General features: G+C 48.1%; 2 protein-coding genes across 7 annotated transcripts in view; one reads left to right on the plus strand and one right to left on the minus strand.

The window, feature by feature from the left end:
* Nucleotides 1–3,847, minus strand: part of AACS (acetoacetyl-CoA synthetase) — a 37,122-nt gene extending 33,275 nt beyond the window's left edge. Inside the window, exons 1-2 of the mRNA XM_054645699.2 lie at nucleotides 3,612–3,847; nucleotides 429–532 (exon numbers count right to left, since the gene is read on the minus strand). Coding sequence (XP_054501674.1) covers nucleotides 429–532; nucleotides 3,612–3,729 — 222 coding nt within the window. The 5' untranslated portion in view covers nucleotides 3,730–3,847. The remainder of the gene's footprint in view (nucleotides 1–428; nucleotides 533–3,611) is intronic.
* A 6,465-nt stretch (nucleotides 3,848–10,312) lies between these two features.
* Nucleotides 10,313–17,390, plus strand: BRI3BP (BRI3 binding protein). 6 transcript variants are annotated; one of them, XR_013184606.1, is made up of 4 exons: nucleotides 10,313–10,557; nucleotides 11,352–11,454; nucleotides 12,443–15,725; nucleotides 15,765–17,390. XR_013184606.1 is itself a non-coding variant. In XM_054645850.2 (3 exons), the coding sequence occupies exons 1-3, from the start codon at nucleotides 10,357–10,359 to the stop codon at nucleotides 12,859–12,861; spliced, it is 723 nt and encodes a 240-aa protein (XP_054501825.2). In that variant the 5' UTR covers nucleotides 10,313–10,356; the 3' UTR covers nucleotides 12,862–17,390. The 6 variants fall into 6 exon arrangements, 1 of the variants encoding a protein (XP_054501825.2); XR_013184607.1 differs by having other exon boundaries at nucleotides 15,805–17,390; XR_013184605.1 differs by having other exon boundaries at nucleotides 12,443–15,700; nucleotides 15,739–17,390.
* The last annotated feature ends 6 nt before the right edge of the window (nucleotides 17,391–17,396 follow it).

The raw sequence follows: 17,396 nt of genomic DNA on the forward strand, positions 1-17,396 counted from the left end.
TGACTGCAGAGCTTCCACAACCAGTCCTACAAAGCCAGAGGGCAACACTTGCGTTTATCAGGTAAACTGACTCAGGGAAGGCAAACATGGACTTGACAGAATGCCAGCAGGTACAAAACCAGGATGATGCTCCCTAAGGCAGAAGGCAGTGCACTGGCAGACTCCCCATGAGCAGCCAGGAATGACAAGGTGTGCAAGAGCACGAGGACACTACAGCAGAACTGTTCAGGACAGCAAAACTCAAGGGTTTCACTGCCCTAAAGTGTGCCAGCAACAGAACAGCACCATCCACCACACCAGGAAATGCAGGACTAGGCCAATTCCTTGTATCACTTCCCAGAGTTCTAAGAAGAGGTCAAAAGGTTGATTGTAACATCAGGTTATTTCCCTTTGAGTTGCACTTGCTGCAAGATAAGCACTGAACTTACCTCATCGTAGAGGCGAGAGCAGAGGATGTTACTGAACTTCCAGAATTCTGCCCAGAAGTCTGAGTAGGACTCCACTGACCACTGGTACAATTCATCATAGTTGGCTGGAAGCAATAGATATGTGTCAGCATTGTGAGAGAATGACAGGGGTCTACACAAAGCACAGTTAGGGAAAGCCCAGATAAAGAAAATGTGTGGCTAAAACAATTAGAAAGATAAATCTGACCCCAGAGTGGATCACCTCTGCCCAAAGCAAGTGACTACAGAACCAACAGAGTCTGCCTGGACACCTGAACAGATGGCAGCACTTCAGCTGACTGCTATGAGCCCTTGGCCACCACAGAGACAGTGACCTTTCCTAAGAACTCCCTGCAATACCTGCACACTGCCCTCCCATCAGTGCAACTGAAGATTAAACAAGTCCTGCTTGTTGACACTTGCTATCTATCAACAGGACCCTTTCACACAGCAAGAGATAAACGAGGCTTCCTGACAAGGGACATTTGCTCTGAGGTGCCAGTCTGGGGCCAAAGCACTCTGACAGCTCAGGGGCACAGAGATAGAGGCACTCTTTATCCAGCTGTGGCATCAACACCACTGCCACAGGAAGCACAGCTGATTTTCAGTGAATATGGGGTCTGACAGACTGCAGCTCTCCTTTTCATGCTGAAACAGCATGGATGAAGTCAAACAAGATGTTCACTAGCTAGATATTAAGACCATGGCCTGCCATTAAAAACGTGCAAATCAGCAGTTTCAGTCTTCCCTGATAGTGAGACACATGAAGTAAGCTGAGGCATGCAGAGCAAACCCCACAATTCAAAGTGAATGCTGAAAATTGTGCAAAGCACTTCTAGGTATGAATAACTGAAGCCAATTCTCACTGCAAGCTTGGAAGTGACACTTCCTCATCATGTCCACAGTATCTGAAGCTATGCCAGCAACCAATTAAATGTTTCTGCCATCAGTGACAGTAAGTTTCCTGCTCTGCCAACTGTTCCCTATTTGATGCTTTCAGCTAAACCACTCAAAGGCATTTTCACCAATTATCTCTGGTTTTTCAGCCTGTTAACCAGCCAATTGCTGCAAAAGTCATCTTGGCAATCCCTTTCCTAGAAGGAGACCATCTTCCAGCTTTTTAAAAGAAAAATATTCAAACCCATCTCTGCACTGTTACTCACACTTAGCCACTGTTTATCTGTTTCCCTACAGTCTGTCCTTTCTATATCTTATTCCCACATCAATCCTTTCCATCAAAGTGAGATTATCCCCATGCTATTATTGATAGACAAGGCAAAGGCTCTTCTATGTAATGCAGATTTTATCCACACATTGCCCAAATCCCAGCCTCTACACACCCTTTTTACACCCCAAAGTTACCCATCACTATCCTCTACTCCACACTTCAGCTGCACAGAGACAAGATTTGACACAAGAGGAATTCAAATTTCCATCTCCTCCCTTCAAAACCCAATTGCACCACCTGCTCCAAATCATTTGGTACATGCAAGGAGCTACAGGTCACTACTAATTTGGTTTCTTACAGCACAAACAGTTTGTTCTGGTTTGTCTATACAGTTTGTTCCAAATAAGCTTCAGCATGCAAGTCCTTCAGGGTACAGGCCTATTACTCAGCAATCAAACTGATTTTTGTGACTGCATTTTGTTACTGCATTTCCAAGGCCCAGCAGAGGCACTGTCTAAGGGACTACATTGCCCTCAGCTCTCCTCTGAGTCCACATCTTAATGCTGGAGAGCATCCATTCTTTGTTGTGAATAGCACTCATGCCAATGAGCACCAGTGCAAGCCTAATGGAAGCTGACAAAGGTTTCTAAATATACACAGGAATCTACCTTCCAATAGAGAAAGCCACTTCCAAGTGGGATGAAAAGAGTTCTGGTTGTTTCAGCCATAAACACAGGCAGCCCATCTGAAACTACACTTGCTCTTTATTGTCCATGCACCAGTTACACCATTCCATTCAGGAGTTGCCTAAAACTCTGGAATAACTTGCTTCCCATCCAGAAGAAGAGTTAAGACACTACCCACCTGGATTCCAATTAGAAATCACCACATCCAAAATAAAGACCTGGCTTACCCACACAGTAAAGAAGGTAAGGAAATGTTTCCTAGACACAAACTGCCAGAAGCACTATTGACACTGCTCCCACTCCAGAACGCACCTGCCCACACCACTGACACCATCATAGACTCACAAACTTCCAAGCCACTTGCCAAAACTACTCCTTTCTCCCACCATCAGACAAATGATTACAGGAGAGCTACACAAGAAACTTACACAGGTCCCAAATACATAGAGAGAACGATATAAAACTAACTAGTCAGAACTGAAGGGTTTGACTTGCACATGCACTGAAGTTGACCCAGCCCATGATGCAGCTGAGCCCCCAGAGCCAGCACCACTGAGCCCAGAGAGCCCAGAGACATGGAAACCTACGGCCAGCACTTATGGAAAAAAACAACACTGAGCTGGAAACACCTCTGGACATCAAACCCCTGCCCAAAGCAGGCCTCATTTCAGAGGCAACAGGTTGTTTCCAAGTCAAAGAGCCACACAGGTATTTCTGATCAAGCACAAAGTAAGGATGGCAGCTCGAGAGCCACAGAAGATTCATAGCAACTTCCACCACTGAACAAGCTTGTGCATCACCATTGACCTGCCAGTATACCTGACTAGTATAAGACACACACTCTCCACACTGAAATGACCATAATTGCACTCTCACACGCCTGTGTTGCTGAAGTATCGCGCTAAGGCTCACACTCACCTCAGCCATGGCGACAGTGATCCCGCCTTCCCACATCCCTTTAAAACACAAAGTGACTTCGGTGCCGCTGCCGGCCGCAGAGCTGCCCGCACCCGGGCGGCTCCGCAGGCAGCGCTGCCCGGGCCGCCATCCAGCCGCAGAGCAGGCACAGATAAGGCTGTTTGCCTTTCCCATCCGTACATACCTGCACTCCAGCGGATGCTGGCCCGGAGGCCTCTGGCTGAGGCTCAAACAGAGCATCCCTCCCGCAGGTCTGTGCCCACGGGGACCGAGATCGGAGCGGCACACGGATGGGCCTCACGGTGAGGCCACCCCGGGGCGGCAGCGCCTGCCGGCCCCCACAGCCCGAGCACGGCCCCGGGAAGCGCCCGCCCGCCCCCGCCCAGCGCTCACCCAGGCGGAGCCCACAGCTGCTGGCCACGGCGGCACGGAACCGGTCCATGTGGGTGTTGCGCTTCGTGTCGGGCTCCCACATCACCTGCGACTCCATGATCTCGGGCTCCCGGGACATGGCGGCGGCAGCGGAGCGAGGCGAGCACCGTCTGTCCCACAGGCACCCTCACGGCCCCAACCACACCGCTCCCACCGCGCCCCGGCGCTGACCGCCGCCCCTCCTCCCTGCGCACGCTTTAAAGGCGGCGCCGATCGCATCACTCCGTAACCTTCCGCCGCGGAGAAAAGTGCGGGGCGGTGCGCCCCGCCCCGCCGAGGGGCGGTGGGGACAGAGGGACAGCAGGGACAGAGGGACATGGGGACAGCGGGATGGGCGGGCGGGGACGGCCCGGGCAGCGCCGGGGCACCGGGAGGAGCGGGCGGTGCGGGATGAATGGGGAGCGGCCGCCCGGAGAGCCGAGAGCCGCCGCGCGGTCCCTGTCACCTCTAAAGGTCACCAGACGGCCCCGGGAGGAACCATCGCTCCGCGCTCCTCACCGCATCGCCGCAAAAACACCGCCGCTCTGATTGTTTATTTTTTCCCCAAGGAGGCCTGAAGAAGTACCAACAAGTGTCTTTGAGCCAAAAATGAGGCAAGAAAAGCGTTTCTCCGTGGCCTCGCCATCCTGGCTGGGCTTGTGTAATGCTCCCAGCCTACACAGCTTGCGCCTTGGATTAAAACTTAATGTTGCTGCTCTGCTTTCTAAATGTGCACTTTGCTGGTGACCATTGAGATTTTGCAGCAACAAATTTCAGCCGGGAATCGGTGGTAATAAAGCACTTCATGTGCAATTCACTGCCAATCCGTAATCTTTAAGGGTCTTTTAGAATCTAAACGAGTCCACGATTCACGGTGTACCCATGCTGCTTATGTAACTTATTTTCAAGGTCATGGTTTGCTTCTAATTCATGGAAACCTCAGAAAGGGGAATTTGATGGGAAATTATGCGGGCATACGGTATATGAAAGTAAAATAGGTGTAGTAGATTGTATACTTGCTCTACATGTCCTTTAGATTTTTGTGCTACCAGAATACAACTCCTTTATTAAATCTGAAGGCCGTGGAAATGTGATTTAAACAATCCACAATTTTTATTTGCATCGAGACAGACCTTACATCTGGTGTATTTTTAAATAACTCTCCCCAGAGCCTACAGGACTCAGGGAGGCGAAATGGGAACACGTTATCTGCCCAACGTGCCTCCCTCGCCTTGGCAGCACCCAGAGGTCAGTGGAAGTGTGAAATCCGTGGCCGGACACCTGCCAAGCACAGAGATAAGGGAGAAGGCAGCACAGGAGCTGCAGTGTCCAGGTCCCAGAGGGTTCAATGGCCTGGGGATCCACAGCCCGTGGTGGGGAAACTGCCTGGAGAATCCATCTTCCTGCAATCTGAGGAAGAGAGAACTTATATTGTTTGCCTGCATGTCGTGTAGCAGTGGATGCACCCACACAGCTTAACGCTCTGTTAGTGCCATAAGCACTTCAGAACCCAAAAGGGGCAGTGGGGTTTTGCCTCAGACCCCCGGGCAGCCCCTCTGCACCATTTACCCCAGTGATGAATGTTATAACAATGAACAAACAGCCTGGCCTGCTCTGGGGTGAGCTTAAGGCCAGGGGTGGGACAGGTGGAGAATGACACCTCAGCAAACACCTGCTGGATGCCCTCTATGGTTGAGGCGCTCCTTGCCAGGACTGGAAGCAGAGCTGTAATTTGCCATTTTTACTGAGGGGGTCTCACCTCAGGAGTGTGGGGCTGCCTACTGACTCCAGTGCTTTGGTGAGGCCACACACGAGTCCTGTGCCCAGGCTGGGCCTCTCCGGTCAGGGAGGACATTGAGGGGCTGGAGGGAATCCAGGGAAGGGAATGGAGCTGGGGAAGGGTCTGGAGCCCCAGGAGAGGCTGAGGGAGCTAGAAAGGGTCTGGAGCCCCAAGAGGGACTGAGGGAGCTGGGAAGGAGATGAGGAATTCCTGAGGGAGCTGTGAACGGGCTGAGCCTGGAGAAAAGGAGGCTCAGGGGGGCCCTTGTGACTCTGCACAACTCCTGACAGGAGGGGACACCCGAGGGGGATCGGGCTCTGCTCCCATGGAACAAGTGATAGCACAGAGCCTTAAGCTGCACCAGGAGAGAGGTTTAGGTTGGACATTAAGAATTTTTTCCCACAAAGAGTACTTAGATACTGGAATGCATTTCCCAGGGAGGTGGTGGAATCACGGTGCTTAAGGACACATCTGACATCATGGCACTGAGGGCTCTGGTTTGGATGACAAGGCGGTGTTTGGGTGGCAGACGGGCCCCGATGCTCGCAGCAGCGTTCCCCACCCACCCATGCCGTGACTCCCCGCCCCGCCCGCCGCCGCCGCCGGGCGGGCCCACGCTGCGGACGGATCCCGCGCGGCGCACCGCGGCCCGCACGCCGCCGCACCTGATTGGCTGCAGCGCGCCTGGCCCCACATCAGCCCAGAGCGCGCTCTCCTCGCGGCTGGCCCGACGGGGGAAGAGCCGACGCCAGCAGAGACCAATCAGAGCAGAGGTTTCTCAAGCCCTTCTCCCCACCGACCAATGAGCGGCCGGATCAGGGGGAGGTGTGCCCAATCAGAGGAGCGCTCTCATGCGGCTCGGCGGGAGGGGCGCGGTCCCTCGGGTCCCCTCAGCGCCGGGGCGGTGCTGAAATTGCCCGTTTTAGCATCAAAAAATCGATTCGGCTGGCAAAGCCGCCTGAGGCCATCGATTCCAGCCTATGACTCAACACCACCCTGTCAACCCGACCACGGCAGTGAGCGCCTCATGCAACCTTTCCTGAAACGTCTCCAGGGCCGGTCATTCACCCACCTTCCTTCCCGAGCAGACACTCTAATGTCTAAAATACCCTTTCTGCTAAATATTTCCTCCTAATAGCAGCGGCAAAACTGCCGCTTTCTCCCACCCAAAGTAACCTGTACTTCTAAAAGGAAAATGAGCAGCTAAATCACCTGAGAAGGGACCCAAAAATCCTCTCGCTGAGCTGAAAAAGGTGTAATCTATAAAGGACTGACCCGGTTACAGCTCAGCGACGAAGGGGAATGATGGATTTGCTGATAAAACTGGGCTTTTGGGAAAGCCTGATAGCACTTTCTCCCTTATTAGCAGCAGTTTTACTCTTGTATCCTTACTTAAGAGGGGGTTGTGCATCCATGTTCCGTTCCTCCATTCCAATTTTCCCTTATCCAAACGAGTTTTTCCCTCTTTCAAAAGTGACTTTGGAAAAATCAGAAGTAAAAGAAGGAAAATTAAACAAACTTTTAATGAGAAAATGGGCATTAACAGGACTGCGGTGACTATTGTAACTAAGTTTGGAGACTAGATTAGGAGGAGGAAAATAGCCTGAATGAGATTAACTGGAGTTGCCCATTTCCAAATCTTTTTAAGCCTTGCTTTATGCCTGCTAATAGTAATAATAGGGTAGAAATGAAATAATGTTTTCTGCCTCAGATTAGATTAGGGGCCATTCTAAAGAATTATGCTGTTGATGGCATTACCCCACTGAGGGCTCTGAGGTAACCTGGAGTCACCTGCAAGACTAAATTGATGAAATGCCAGAATCTATGAGATAAAAGTTTTGTAATAATACCTCAGGGCAATCTCTGCAATATGCCAAGACCTGACCATGATCCCTTGAACCAACAGCTGGATTAAGACATCTAAAGATTTTGGAAATTAAAAAAAAAATCCTATATTCAGAGCATCAGCCAGCTGGTTAATGAGTCTGGATAGGAATAAGAAATTCCTGGCTTTTTTCATATCTGCAGCCTCTATATGGTGTCAGGAGTACAAGCAACCAGAATCAAAATCAAAGGTGTTTGGAGAAGGAGAAAAAGAAATAAAAGGGAAAGGAAAAGGAAAAAAAGAAGAGGAAGAAAAGAAAAAGAAGAAATGAAACGTTGACACATTGCAAGAAAAATCTCATGGGGAGGACATTAAGGAAAAAAGGCCTAAAGTGACAAATGGCCATAAAGAGATCAGCTATGACAGCTTGAGGCTGTGAGATGAAGCAAAGACAGAAACATGAGGGTCAGGGAGGTTAAGAGCTGTAACATCAGCTGGCTTTCTTTAAGGCTATGCCACTTTTTTGAGCATAATGACAATTTTAAAAGAGAGAACCCTGTGATCTGCTAAAACTCAGACTCCTAGAAGCCCTCAATTTTATCTAAAAACTGTTCAGATTGTTGTTAAATCCCTATCTCTGAGTAAAACAACTTAGAGAGTTTTTGGTGCAGGTGAGGAAATGGAGAAGCACACTCATGCCTCCTTCTGTGCAGAGAGACCCTCACCAGAGCACCTTTCCAGAAAGCTCCCAGCTCTCCTCACTGAGAAGCTGAGTGTGGCTGAGATCTATGTTTCATGCCATGATGCAATGTATTCTTTGAGCAGACACTGTTTCGTTTATTTAAACGAGGAGGGTGAAATAGCACATAATTTCATAAGAGCTGGGCATTTGTAGAGATAAACTCACCTGAAATGGGCTCGTTGAGACAGGCCAGGGTATCAATAAAATACCAGGAATTTTCCCAAATTGTCCTGACCTCGTGCAAAGGGCAGCCACTACCACAGGCCTCTGGAAGTCTGTGGAGAACAGATGGGAAGGCACAAGAGGCACTTTGGAGAAGGGATGTTGAGGGGATTCCTCCACAGAAATTCACACAGAGAAATAGGAACGTTCCCAAATTTGCACAAACAAGACCCACTGGATCATAAACAGCACAAGGGAAGGCCATGACAACTGGAAACAAAGCAAAGAAATATACCAGGCACAGAAAACAGCACTGATTATCATCAAGGTTTTTTTGTATTGTGTAACTTGCAAGAAATGCCCCAGAAGCTGACATTTAGTGTGTGCTCAGAGTACAACGTGGAATTGACAGAAACCTCCTAAAAACTTCCAAAATATCATCAGTTACCAACCTGTTCTGGGAGAGCATGAGGCTTCAGACTGTACACAGGTATCAACAGATCAGCAAATCTTAAATGAAAGCAAAATTTATAAATATATAAAACATCTATATCCTGCTGAAATCGAATCCTAAGTACCTTCCTGGATGGGGGCCCAACCCCTTCCAGGGCCAAATAGAAAACAATGCTGAGATGTCCAGGCTGTTCTGCTAAATGTGAAAATAAGTGCTTTAGCCAGACTAAAACTGGGAAAAAGGCCATGGCAGAGATGTCTATATTCTAAATGTCTACTCAGCTAGCAGCCCTAGGCTGAGCTACACGGTTTAAACATTCAGAAACTCCAAGAACATGGCGTATAAAATCAGGTCCTGCAGTCTCTCCTCATAAGAGATGCTCCAAACCCCAAATCATCTTTATGGCCTCTGCTGGACCCTGTCCAGCAGCTCCTTATCTCTCCTGTGCTCAGCAGCCCCGAGCTGGGCACAGTGCCCTGTGGAGGCTGACCTAGAACAGAGGCCAGGCAGAGTTACAGAATAAAGCAGGGATTTATTAGAAGGCCTCCATGGATCCACCTTGGGCAGCACGAGAGCCCAGCCAGGGCTATACACCCAAAAAGGATCACAGAAAATAGGACTGGTCAGGGGGTCTCACAGTTTTGTAAGGTCTGCTCCATTTACATATTGGAGTTAATTCTCCAGTTATAGCTTTAGATTATGAAGCCCCATGCTGCTTGTTTTTCTCACTTCAGTCCACATTGTTTATGCTCTTGGGCCTGAGCTTTGGATCAGTTGTCCTTGGTCCCCAGATAGAGAAGGAATTGCTTTGTCTCCCTACTCTGTGAAGAGACCTTACTAATATAAAGCCCAGACCTACACCCTAAAGCAACACAAAACCTGAAAACTATAAAATCTAACCCTGTGGCACCTGGCACAGCACTCCGGCTGCGTGTGTGTGGTGGAGCAGCGGGGTGGGACCCTGTGAAAAACGCCAATCCCTTGTTTTTAAAATTTTAAAAGTTTAATAGTGATAAAATGGTTACAAAAATAGTAATACAATTACTATTTATTAGAGTATTAGAGAATATTTAATTAGAGTAACAATAATTTGGACAATTTGAATTAGGACAATATGAGACAATAGAAACAAAGAGTTATGGACGTCCGGGTACCTTTTTCTGGGCAAAACAAGCCCAAAGAAGGATGCACGTTAACAGAGGATTAAAAACAATAACCTGTTGCATATTCATACATCTCATACATGATGCATAAATTCCACTCAAACACAGGATTCTGTCTGGTCACTGTCAACTTCTTCCTCTGAATCCTGACGGCGTCGTCCTGCCCCAGTGAGGTGGGAAGAAGTTCATTTCTCCTGATAATGGAGCAATAAATTCTCTTTCTCTGAAAAATTTAGGTATCCTGTGACTGCCATCTCACTGCGAGCCCTTTCTTTAGAAAAACAAGTATCCTACATGGCATAACTTCTATTTTAACATTTTGTTATAACCTAAAACTCTATTTAACACACTACTTAAGAGAATCAATACAGCATTACCTTCTAACACGACACGTATAATATTTATTTGATTATTTGCGAAAAGCCATTTATAAAACACGCGTTTTTCCACAGCCCCGCCGTGCCGCTCTCCGCTCTCTCCCCTCAGGGCCGTTCGTCCCCGTGATTTCCTCCCGCCCGCGGCAGCCCCGCCCGCGCGGCCGCAGTTGCGGCGCGGGGCCGGCGGGGGGCGCTGCGGCGGCGGCGGGCGCGGCGGGGCGGCCATGGCGGCGGCGCGGCGGGTGCAGCTCCGGGGGCCGCTGCTGGTGCTGCTGCTGCTGCTGCTCGGCGCGGCGGGGCCCGGCGCTCAGGCCGCACGGAGCCGCGGGGCCGACCGCCAGAACAGCCTGCGCCGCGCCGCCAGCGGCCTCTACCAGGGCGTCAGCGGCCTCTTCGGCGAGGACAACGTGCGGGCCCTGCAGAAGGTGAGGTGCCGCTCGCCGCCCCCCCTCTCCCCTCCGGCTCCTTCGCCTCGGTGCTCCGGTGGGGAGCGGGCGGCTCTGAGGCCGCAGCCCTGCGTCCCCATCGCCCGGCTCGGTGCGGGACCGGCCGTGGCCTCGTCAGCGACCTCAGGAGCGCTGCTGTGGGGAGAAAACGGGAGGCCAAGGCTTGCAGGAAACCGGGGGGAAATAGCAGCTAAAGGCTTAAATAAAGGTGGTGTGAGGTGGGGAGGCGGCCGGTGCCGCTGGGTGAGGAGCCCTCGGCTGAAACCCGCTCTGGCTGCAGGGCAGAGCATCCTGTGCTCGTGGGGCCAGCGGAACTGGCAGGGAAGCAGGCGAGCATTCCTCTGTGCCTGCTGTCCTCAGGCTGTAATAAATTCTGTTGGATTGACCTCTGAGTACACCTGAGGCATTTGCGTGTGATGCTGGGGACATCTCTCAGTTGCTCGATAAAAGGAATTCTTCGGTTTGCTTTGCCAGTTGTTGGTAATAGTGTTTTCTCTAATCTTCAAAATGATAGTAAAGCCAATAAAGTGCATTTTTAAATCCTGCCAACATATGCATTTACATGCCAAAATACCTACAATAACGATAATTGCAACGCATAAATTCATGATTCACAGTTTAAAAAAAAATCAGATTTACAAATTTTCCCATGGGGACTACAAAATAATCTGCAATTCTTGCTTAATGAATTATAATTCTACTCCTGACAAATAAGTCTCAAAGTGTTACTTTAGGAATTGAGGATTTTTTTAATTTTCAATTTTATTTCTCAGTTTTTCTCAAGGTTGACAGAGAGGTTTGTGAATGGGGTGGATGTATTAATGGACACATTCTGGAGAATATGGACTGATTTGTTAGATGTTCTTGGAATTGATGGTAAGTGTGACACCTGCTCACCCTTAAACTGTCTCAGCCTGTATCAGTGCTTACAAGCAAATGGGAAAACAGTTACATTTTATCATGCTGCTTAAACATCCATCAGTGGTGTGTCTCTCTGCTTCACATGGCTTTGATTTTCCTATTCGTATCCTCTAACAAGGAGACTGAACCCCACCATTCCATTTCTGTCTGTGTATCTACAGGATGTGTATAGAATGAATTACCAGGCACGGTTGGTTCCTTGGTGTCATCATTAAATGGATTCACACAGCCAGGAGCAGTGCAGGGAAATCAATGAGGACTAGAGAAAGGAAAGATGCAGTTGAGAGCCTTTAGAATGTCGCTTTTACAAAGCAGGATCTGTAGCCCCAGTATGAGTTTTGACCTCAGGCTCTACAGTGGTTTGTCTTTAAAGAGCCTTTAGCACCTTTCCTGGAATGAATTCAGTTCAATCCTTGGAGCTGAGCCAGTGATTTGAAGAAGGTTCATCCTGAAATAGGTGAACCAGCTTTACCCTTTACTTTAGAAAGCAATGCTGTGACCCCATTGCTGGGCGGGTTTGACCCTTTGGAGCTGTGCTCCTGTTTTTGCCCCACTGCTGTGGGGGTTTGACCCTTTGGAACTGTGCTCTGTGTTTTTGCCCCATTGCTATGGGGATGGATTTGTGCCTGGTTTTGCCCCACTGCTGTGGGGTTTGACCCTTTGGAGCTGTGCTCCTGTTTTTGCCCCACTGCTGTGGGGGTTTGGCCCTTTGGAGCTGTGCTCCTGTTTTTCTGTTTTTGCCCCACTGCTGGGGGGGTTTGACCCTTTGGATTTGTGCCTGTTTTTGCCCCACTGCTGTGGGGTTTGGCCCTTTGGATTTGTGCCTGTTTTTGCCCCACTGCTGTGGGGTTTGGCCCTTTGGAGCTGTGCTCTGTGTGTTTTTGCCCTTTGCACCTTCAGCCCACTCTCATTAACATCCTGTACATTTCCCTTTGTTTTTCAGCCTCCAACCTGACTCATTATTTCAGCCCAGCAGCCATTGCCAACAACCCGACCCGCGCCCTCCTGCTGATCGGTGCCATTTTACTGGCCTACTGGTTTTTATCTCTGTTCCTTGGATTCTTCTTCTATCTCCTGCACATGCTGTTTGGCCGCTTCTTCTGGATCGCCAGGGTGGCCCTGTTCACCCTGTCCTGTGTGTACATCCTGCAGAAGTACGAGGGGGACCCGGAGCACGCCGTGCTGCCCCTCTGCTTCGTCGTGGCCGTCTACTTCATGACGGGGCCCGTTGGGTTTTACTGGAGGAGAAACAGCAACAGCAGCCTGGAGGAGAAGATGGACCACCTGGACAGCCAGATCAGACTGCTGAACATCCGCCTCTCCAGAGTGATTGAGAACCTGGATAGGGGCAGTGAGCAATGAGCCAGCCCCCGCTGACCACTGAACACCAGCTCTGGAAAAATCCTAAGCACTGTCTCAGCCGAAGTTACAAAGCAACAAAACATCACATGGTAAAAAGTGTGCAAAGTTATAACTTTTCATCATGTCTAAGACTAATTTATCTAGGTTAAACACTCAGCCGTTAGACTTCTAGGAGAAAGAAAAAACATTTACAAAATTCAGCTGTATATTCAGAGTTTTATCCAGTACTAGAATTTTCTCAGTAGATAAACGCTTACTTTTACAAGCATTTAAAAACATCTTTTGTAAGGTTTTTATAAAAGCAAATTGAGTAGTCTTTCAGATATTGAAATTGAGTTAAACATATGCAAATTTGACACTTTAACAGTTAAAAAGAAAAAAAAAATCTCAAGCTACCAAGCACTTCCATTGAGAAGTAACTGCTGTGGGTCCATATTTTTTCTTCAGAGTTGTGAATGTTTTTGTGTTTTTGTTGGCTTATTTCATTGCCTTGAAGTTGCCTTTCATAGAGTATCAGATGAGGAATTTTCTGGTATCCAGGCCAAAAAATTCACACCATAGCTTTTAACAGGAGGTGGGGAATGAGGGAGGAGGAAGATCTGAAGTCCTTAAATGCCAGTCCAATGTGAGGAAGCACACGTGTGGCATTTGATCATTGCATTTCATCCCGAGAACTTTAATTTGTTAGTGTCTGGAAGGAAATCTGCTTTAATAAATTGGCACAGAAGGAAGATGTAGCGTGACAAATTGTAATTCATATTTGATCTGCACAATGAAGCATTTTCCAAGCTTAAGTGCATAGAGTAAAACATGGTTTTTAATCTCAGGACCCACGTACCTTCTCAGAAAAGGCAGCAGTTAAAACACGTGCAAATGTATTGTTGCTTAAAGCTTTCTCAGGACCAATCAGCGGCAATAAATTATCTTCAGGAAGATCTGGATTTTTTTCTAAAATTACAATAGTTTTATAGGAGCTTTTTGCTTGAAGTCTATGTCCTCATTAGGTTTTGGGAAAAGCGAGTCACCTTTAGGAGGAGGGTGTAGGAAACGGTTCTCGTTCAAAGCAGTGGAGCTTTGGAGCAATTTTATTTTGCAGGATTTCTGTGTTTCTTACTTGGTAGGGCATCACTGGCTGTGCTGGTTTACTGAAACAAAGGGAACCTCAGGGAAGGAAGCCTGGAATGTGGTTTCACCTGGAAACAGCAGCATGCAAGGACACAGATGTGAGGAGGGAGGGGAAGCACCTACCCCTAGTGATGAGCACAGTTCTGATAGCACCAGGGGTAGGATGGAGCACAGCTGGAGCGTTCCATATTCCATAGGGTCCAAACGAACAGCTGCATCAAAAAACGCAACAAAAATTGGTCTGGGATGGGGCCTGGCTGCAAAGCAAGGGAACCAGGAGGAGGAGGAGGAGGTTCCCAGATGTGCCTGCCAGTGCCAGCTCCAGTGGGACAGGCTGAGCACAGCTTGTTCTTCCACTGGGCAAAGCTTCTGGATGTGATGCTTAACTGAATGTAACTGTGGGGCGAATTTATTTTTCTCTTTATGCTGAAGTTTTAATGTTCTTCTTGAAATGTGTGTGTTACTTGCCTAAACCTCTTTGGGTCTGTGTGTGGCATTTCCATGGGGGTTATTTTTATAAATCCATGTTAATGGCCTTTACTCCTGGTGATCACTTCGGTTCAACACGGTTGAAGTTCATATGCACTCGGCACGGTTGGAATGCATTTTAATTTTTTATGTCACCTGTAAATCCCCCTGCACCCCATTTATTAACAAGTACATGGGTTTAGAGTTGTTAAATAACTGGTTATCACAACTTAAAATCATTCCTGTGATCAGATAGGGACTATGGCAGCAAATAGTCCATTTTGTCAAGCTGAAAATGTAAATGACAGTAAATTCCTTTTTTCAGCTCATTTTCCATAGTATTACAGAGTCTACCCTGTAGACTCAGTTCTCCCTACTGTTGTGCACAGAGGTCTGGGCTAAAATGCCAACCTGGAAATTAGGAATTGACTAGTAAAGCTTGTCAGGTCTTGATGTGTTTTGCCAAATGTGAGACCTGAGGACCAAAGTTTGCAAACCTTGCTCGTGTCAGTGGCTCCATTGCCTTCTTAGGACAATGTGCATGGGTCAGTTTGCATAGATTGTATTTTGTGTAATCCATATTTAACGTTAAAGTTAAAAATACTGAACATTTATATATTAAGAGTTGTCTATGATAAAGATTTCTTTGAAAGTATTATATGAAAGTTAATTTGGATAATAGTTTCTCCCTGTCTAATCATTTATCTTACTTTTGTAAAATCAGCCCTTCTATATATTAATACTCTTTATTTCGATCACCCTGCTGCTTGAAAAATGGTATTTTTATATTTACTTGCATCCCATGTATAGCAAAATGTTATGTGAAAAGCAGTATATATAAAATTGGGTATTTTTAATCAGTATTTTTCCCAGCACTCAGTTTTCACGTTAGTCAAATTCAGAAGTAATGATTTTTTTAAAGCACAATCTAATCTTCAATATATATATATATATACATATATAAATATATACTTTAAAAATGCTCTGTATTTTTAAACATGCACTGTAGTGAAAGCGCTTTTGGGGAACATGAATGTGGTATTGTATTTAATCTCTTTCAACTTTTGTAAATACCTTTTACAAGTATTTTCCATACTGGGCCATCTAGTTTATCCATGGAGGTTTTTGCTGTTTTTTAGAAACCCGTGCCAGTGGCTGCACTGCTTTTGTATCCCACAGAGCATCTCAGAGACAGGCAGGGCTCTGTGTCACCTGTGGGCAAACCCTGGCTAGTGACACCTGTAGGGTGGCACTGGAGGAGCCTTCAGCAGGTGACACCTGCAGGGTGGCACTGGGGCAGCCCTTGACAGGTGACACCTGCAGGGGTGGCACTGGGGCAGCCCTTGACAGGTGACACCTGCAGGGGTGGCACTGGGGCAGCCCTTGACAGGTGACATCTGCGCAGGGCAAGGATGGCACGGGACAACCCTGGTGGCTTTGGCTTTTTGCCGTGACTTCCCAGAGCTCTGCCACAGCCCTGCCCATGGTGCCCTGCTGGGAGCTGCTGCTGGGGCACAGGTGACACAGGGACAGCCCCAGCTGGCTGCTCCTGCAGGACAGGACCTGCTCCTGCTCCTGCTCCTGGACCTTCCTGCGGCCACTGGAGAACCCAGCCCTGTGTGAGCAGCGGGCACAAGCGCCCAGGATGGGCTCTGGCTGCTGGGATTGGGAACTCCCTGGGGTTCCAGGGGCTTTCACCTGCCTGCTCTGGGACCCAGCTTTTGCAATCCTGCAGGGTTCTTCCTGTTCTGAAGGGTTTTACCTGCCTGCTCTGGGACTCAGCCTTTGCAATCCTGCAGTTCTCTTCCCTCTCTGGAGGATTTTCACCTGCCTGCTCTGGGACCCAGCCTTTGCAATCCTGCAGTGCTTTTCCCATTCCTGAAGGCTTCACCTGCCTGCTGTGGGACCCTGCCCTTGGAATCCTGCAGTGCTCTTCCCATTCCTGAAGGTTTTCATCTGCCTGCTTTAGGACCCAGCTTTTGGAATCCTGCAGTTCTCTTCCCTCTCTGGAGGGTTTTCACCTGCCTGCTCTGGGACTCAGCCTTGGCAATCCTGCAGTGCTTTTCCCATTCCTGAAGGTTTTTACCTGCCTGTTTTAGGACCCAGCCTTTGCAATCCTGCAGTGCTCTTCCCGCTCAGGCAGGGCGGCTCCTCTGGACGCACACAGCTGTAGATACCCGATGTGTCCTGTGGGATGTGACGCTTTCCCAGTGGTTTTTGGGTGTCAGAGTGCAGTGTACAAACCTGGTGTGGCTCAGTGCTGTGCTTCTAGCGCGTCCTTCACGTCGTGGTTTGCTTCTCAAGGCTCGTTGCATCGTCGGTGTGGAAATAGACCAGTATCAACCTTAGCTCTTCGGTGGTGTGGAAGTGTTTAAGTGTGGTTTGCCTCACATACTGATCCGTATTTGGCAGCTAATGGCGTTAAGTGACCATGAGTTCTTTTTGTCTGGGTTGGAAAATAAAAGGTTTTATTGTATCCGCATGTATTTTAAACTTTTTGGATAATTCCATCGACCTGTGATGACAGCACATGTAAAAACCGATCTTTTCCTTTTATTCAGAAGTTCTATTTGCTGTGGTAGCACTTGTTGTTGGCACTGATGGTAGTGATTTCACATCCTGTTTTGTGCATCAGGTTTCATGATTACAGTGTTTCAGTTTGTACAATTGTTTATGTAAAAACGATTTGGTCTGAAGAGATGCAGTGTGTTCACTTCTGATCCTAGACACATACGAGATCCTACTGGTAATACTGTTAGTAGTTACAACTGTACCAGACTTATTTTTTACAGAGCTTTACATGCCTTTATTTATTCCTTTATCGGACCATCCAAACCATGTACTCCATAGTTCAGTATTTGTAGACCAGTTTCACAAATCAACTTAAGGTATTGTGGCAAAGCTTCGAATAAATGTTTACTGAGACTTTGCACTGAGCTCGA

This window comes from Agelaius phoeniceus, chromosome 18 (genome assembly GCF_051311805.1).
Source record: "Agelaius phoeniceus isolate bAgePho1 chromosome 18, bAgePho1.hap1, whole genome shotgun sequence".
NCBI classification, from domain to species: domain Eukaryota; kingdom Metazoa; phylum Chordata; class Aves; order Passeriformes; family Icteridae; genus Agelaius; species Agelaius phoeniceus.

Coding starts and splice junctions, on each gene's coding strand:
- BRI3BP (XM_054645850.2), top strand. CDS start 10,357: ATGGCGGCGGCGCGGCGGGTGCAGCTCCGGGGGCCGCTGCTGGTGCTG. Junction 10,558..11,351: donor ACGTGCGGGCCCTGCAGAAG/GTGAGGTGCCGC, acceptor TTTATTTCTCAG/TTTTTCTCAAGGTTGACAGA. Junction 11,455..12,442: donor AGATGTTCTTGGAATTGATG/GTAAGTGTGACA, acceptor TTTGTTTTTCAG/CCTCCAACCTGACTCATTAT.